This window comes from Nannospalax galili, unplaced genomic scaffold, assembly GCF_000622305.1.
Source record: "Nannospalax galili isolate Female #2095 unplaced genomic scaffold, S.galili_v1.0 scaffold278, whole genome shotgun sequence".
NCBI lineage: Eukaryota > Metazoa > Chordata > Mammalia > Rodentia > Spalacidae > Nannospalax > Nannospalax galili.
In genome coordinates, this window is record NW_008347536.1 from 6,267,039 (window position 1) to 6,272,732 (window position 5,694).

Below are 5,694 nucleotides of genomic sequence, written 5' to 3' on the forward strand. Positions count from 1 at the left end.
CCTCCTGGAACAGGGACCTCTGGCTGACTAGATTTACCAGAAGGGCAGACAGGGGGAAATGGATGAGGGTGCTGACAACACAGTGGACAGTGACAGGGGTGGCAGAGTATGGTGCCTCTAGTGGGAGAGGAAGGCTGTCTATCTGACGAGTTTGTATTCATGCTCAGATGCCAAAGAGCTCAGAAAGTGGGCAATTGTCACTAGTAATAATCAGATATATAGAGATTAGAAATGCATGAGCAAACTTCTTAATGTCAATTGCACTGAAAGTGAATTTTTCTGTATGAAGCTGTATATTTTAATAATGAAATGGAGATCTTTTTAAAGGTTAAAACTTCATTTAATTTTATGTTTAATAGAGTTTATACTGAGTACAATATTTTATAACTGCAATAATTCAACTGGAAACCATAAAATTTGCAGCCAATTTTGAAAGAGATGCATCTTAGCTCAGGAAATTGTTATTGAATATTTCAATGCTGTTGTAATGAAATGTTTCTTTTAAGTATGTGGTTATCAAATAAATAATTAAAAACTAAAATAAAAATAAATATTAAAAAATAAAGTAAAAAAAAAAATCTCAATGAAATGTTTCCTCTAAGTATGTGGTTATTAAATAAATAATAAACTGGAAAAAAATAAATATTGAAAAAAAAGAACATGCTAGACTTTATTTGCCCTTTTCAATAAAAGATTAAATAATCAAATATATATGTAAATAAATATAAATCCTCAGGGCTGGAAAGATGGGTCAGGGGTTAAGAGCACTTACTGGCTGCTCCTACAGAGGACCCGGGGTCAAATCCCAGCACCCACATGCCAGCTAACAACCATCTGTAATTCCAGTTCCAGGGTATATGACGCCCTCTTCTGATGTCTGTAGGCACTGCAGAACATGGGTGCATTTATATACATGCAGACAATACACTCATACACATAAAATAAAAATAATAAAGGCCAGGTGTGATGGTGCATGCCTTTAATCCCAGCACTCTGGAGGCAAAGGCAGGCAGATCTCTGTGAGTTTGAGGCCAGCCTGGTCTACCTAGTGAGTTCCAGAACAGCTGGGGCTAAAGGGATACTCATTTAAAAAAAAAAAAAAACTTAAAAAATATATATTAATCTTCAAAAAATAATTCATGAGAGCTTTATCTGAGAGACATATTTTATCAATGTTTTCTAATTTATTTATCTTATAATAAGAAACAAATATATCAGAATGTGATTCCTGACCTCAAGCTGTTTTGAAAACAATCCACCAGTACCTTGGAAAATAATTTATACAAAATTATAGTACCATTTATCTACATATCTGTATATCCATCTTTGCTCTATAAACTTTCACCAACTAATTCTCTTGGGTCAAGCTGGGACTACATATGCATGCCACCAAGCTCAGCAGAATGCTAATTCTATAAAGGCTAGAATCATATCTTATACCAGATCTTGGCAAAATGGTATGCATGTACACAAACATCCTTTCTATATACCATAACAGACACTATGGTGACATTCAACATGGATTGAATACATTTTCTTTCCATCAACACTTTAGAATAACATTCTGTATAAATGCAATGAAAACAAGACCATGAAAGCAGAGATTATAAGTACAATTAAGAAGAGTACAGCTTGGTGGCACCTACCTGTGATGCTAGCATTTGGGTGGAGAAAGATCAGGCAAGCACAGGCTACATGAAATCCTATCTCAAACACACACAGAAGAAATCAAAGACATCAAAGAGGAAGTAGAAACATATGCAAGACTTTGAAGGACAATTAAGATACATGCAAGTTAGCAAAGAGAACAAGGAAGCACGAACACTGATAAACGTTTAATGTTAATCCTCGGGGATGCCTCTTTATTTATTCTCCTTTATTTTTTTATTTTTTGACAGGGTCTCCTATAGCTCCAGTCTACCTGGAACTCACTATGTAGACCAGGCTGGCCTTGATCTCACAGAGATCCCCTGCCTCTATCTCCTGAGTGCTGGGACTAAAGGCGTGCACCACCATGCCCAGCATTATTCTCCCCCTTTAAATTAATACAGAATTAATAAATGTTTTCTACATACTTTAATCTATTTTATACAGAATCCATAAATGTTTTCTACATACTTTGATCCATATAAGCTCCTGTAGACAGACAAGCTCCTGTATAGGCCCCTGGTTGGAGCTGTTGCTGATTGGTCACTGCTACTCTACAGAACACCAAACTTCATGGGCTGGAGAGACAATTCAGCAGGTAAGAGCTCATGCTGCTCTTCCAGAAGACCAGAGTTCAATTTTCAGCAACCATGCTGGGCTGCTCACAACTGCCTATAAGCCCAGTTCTTGGGGAGACCCAATGCCTCTGGCCTCTGCAGGCACTTGCACATACCCAGGAACCCCCCCGCCCCACCACACACACACATACACATAATTAAAATCTTTTATTTTGATTTTATGTGTACGAGTGTTTTGCCTACATATAACTACACCACATGAGTGCAATGTCTCTAGAAGCCAGAAGAGGGCATTGGAGCCCCTGGAACTGGAGTTAGATGGTTGTTTAGCTGCCATGTGGGTGCTGGGAGCCAAACCCAGGTCTTCTGGAGAAGAAACCAGTGCTCTTAACTGCTGAGCCATCACTCCATTCCTTAAAAATCTTTTTTTCTGCCAGGCGTGGGGGCACATGCCTGCAGTCCCAGCACTTGGGAGGTGGAGGCAGGCGGATCTTTGTGAGTTCAAGGCCAGCCTGGTCTATATAGTGAGTTCCAGCACAGCTGGGGCTACTGGGAGACCCTGTCTCAAAAAGACCAAAAAAAAAAGAAATTTCATGTCCACCATAATTTGGCTCTACTTTTATGGTCTTTTTTTTCTCATCACATTTCATCCCAATTTGTTCAATAATCCATCATCCATTCATTCATTTACTGTCTACTAAAATATAGTAAGATGAAAAACACAACCTCTACCCTCAGGAACTTATAGAGTAGAAGAAACAAACACAAATTATAAAAGAAAATGGTAAGAGCAATGACAGAAGTACTCAGAAGAATTTAAGGGAACACAAAAAACCACCTTAGCTAAGGCAGGAAGGAAGGGGAAATTTAAGATGGATCTTTAAGCATTAGGAGGAGCTTACCATGTAAGGTGGGAGCAGCAAAAGTCATCCTGGACAGCATGGACATTAGGATGTGTTTATTCACTCACACACACACACACACACACACACACACACACACACACACACAATAATCCTATTGATGAAGTATAGTAAGAGTCTGAACCTAGACCAAAAACAAGCTAGAGGTAAAGTTGTTTTGAAAACAACTTTGACATAAGCAGAAAGTAGAGCGTCACTGAGGGATTTAAAGTGTTTCTGTGAGGCAGTGAGAGAAATAAACTGACTACAGAACAAGAGAGAAAGACCAGATAGTCAGGGGGGACATGTAAGAAAATCGTTACCAGCGGGCGTGGTAGTGCTCTCTTTTAATCCCAGCACTTTGGAGATAGAGGCAGGCAGATCTCTTGTGAGTTCCAGGCCAGCCTGGTCTATATAGTAAGTTCCATGCTAGCCTGGTCTACATAGTGAGATCCAGGCCAGCTGGGGCTACAGAGAGACATGGTCTCGAAAAAACAAAACAAAACAAAACAAAAAAAAAAGTTACCACAGTTCAAACTAGAAGATTGAAACCCTCCATCAAGATTTTTGATGATAGACCACAAAAGGAGATACAGCCAATAAATATTAATGGAAACAGGATGAACTGAATTTGGATGGATATAGTGGTAAAACAAAGAAAGAGTAATGTAATAACTTCAAGGCATACAGCTTAATCATTTGAGTGATGTGCCATTAATTGAGTCTGTAAACACATCGAAAGACAGAAAGGACACCTGTTCTTGAGGTGTCCAGGGACAATTTCCAGAAAGAAGATGTATACATTAGCCTGCAACTCGGCAGAGAGGTGTGGAATTCAGGTCTGGCCATTAGTTCTATCTCGGTATTAGAAAATGTTTCCAAATTCAGGCATGAAGATCATGTCAGTATTCCCAAATTCCGGTGGCTAAGGAAAGAGGTTCAAGAATTGGAGTCCAAGGGCTGGAGAGTTGGCTCGGCGGTTAAGTGCACTGACTGCTCTTGCAGAGAACCTGGGTTCGATTCCCAGCACCCACATGGCAGCTAACAACTGTTCTAACTCCAGTTCCTGGGGATCTGACGCCCTCTTCTAACCTCTGTGGGTATTGAAGGACACGGGTGCACTTATATACAAGTAGGTAATACACTCATACACATAAAAATAAATATATTTTTAAAAAAGAATTGGAGGCCAGCCTAGACTTCATAGCTAAACACTCTCCTGCCCACCCCCCACCTCCCACCCCACCCCCCACATGCACACAAGAAAAAAGATGAGCAGGAAGCCACAGATGAAGAAATACAAGTAGCCAGTAGAGCAAGATCCAACAGAATGACAAGAAGAAAACCAAGCAGATCTGGTTTGTCATCTCCACTATACCAAATGCTGCAGAAAAGAACTTCCACGTATCTCCAGTTCCAGGGGATCCGACGTCCTCTTCTGACCTCCGCAGGCATTGCACGACACCGGTGCACTTCCATACATGCAGGTAATACTCAGACACATAAAATGAAATAATAGTAATAGCAATAACTCGAAAGAGTGTGGCAAGACCAGGGCGAACGCGAGGGACTCACAGGAGCCTGCAGTCTCCCTGGGGGTCGTGGAGGGGCCGGAATCGGCCACCCCAGACATGGTGCGGGCGCTGGTCCTGGGGCTCTGCGGAGTTGAGCCCAGGCCCCTGCTGCCGCGGCGGTCTTCGCTGGCTCCCGCGCACCGGCCACCCCTGCGGCTGCGGCTGGACGCTTGGTCGTGGCTGGCGCGGGCCCCGCGGTCCTCCCTGCGCTCCCAGGAGCCCCGCGAGCGCGACTCTTCTTCGCTCTCACCCTCCCAGAAGCCACACAGGCGGCCCGCGTCTTCGCCTCCGCTCACTGGGGAGGAGCCACTGGCCGCGTAGCCCCAATCATCGCTGACTCCGTCCCAGGAACTGCTGGGGCAGCGGCTGCCGGCGTCACTCGCTCCCTCCCAGGAGTTGCTGCGCTCGTCGCTGCCTCCGTCCCCGGAGTCGCTGGTTCGCGGCTCTTGGGCTTCGGGAACAGAGATCCAGAAGACCCTCGGGGTGCTGGGGTGCGGGCCTGCGGGCTCCCCGAAGGTCGCGTCGCTACCGCGGACGCGGCGGTCCCCCGTCGCTCTCGCCCAACTGCTCGGCTCGCGACTATCGCGTCCCCTCCCTCTCTCCGGAGAGACCCTGCGGTGGTGGCCGAGGTCTTCGACTCTCCTCGACTCCCTGCGGGAAAAGCCGCAGTCCTCGGCGCCTCTTCCAGTGGAGACCCTGGGGCGGCGGTCGCCTTCTTCGGGGTTTCCTTCCCTGGACTCTCTCCGACCGTGTCCCACCTCCTGGACGCCAAGGTCCCGGCCCCGGCGCCGCGGTGGCTGGGCAGACCGCGGTTCACGCAGGTGCGGTGGCCGCCGTCGTCGCCCTCTCCTCCCCACCGGTATACCGCAGAGGCGACGGCCGCCGTCGGCAGGAAAGCTCTCCACAGAATAGCTTTCCAGCGTCCCGACTCCCGGCACCTGACCGCTGAGCCGTCGCCTTGGAAACAAGTACACTTCCTGCGTGTGTGGTCAC

At 45.4% G+C, this 5,694-nt stretch overlaps 1 protein-coding gene across 1 annotated transcript in view; it reads right to left on the bottom strand.

Moving 5' to 3' along the window:
* Positions 1 to 5,666, bottom strand: part of Ankrd42 (ankyrin repeat domain 42) — a gene marked incomplete at its 5' end in the record, with an annotated part of 81,477 nt that extends 75,811 nt beyond the window's left edge. The window contains one exon of the mRNA XM_017800889.2: positions 4,703 to 5,666. Coding sequence (XP_017656378.2) covers positions 4,703 to 5,666 — 964 coding nt within the window. The remainder of the gene's footprint in view (positions 1 to 4,702) is intronic.
* Between the last annotated feature and the right edge of the window lie 28 nt (positions 5,667 to 5,694).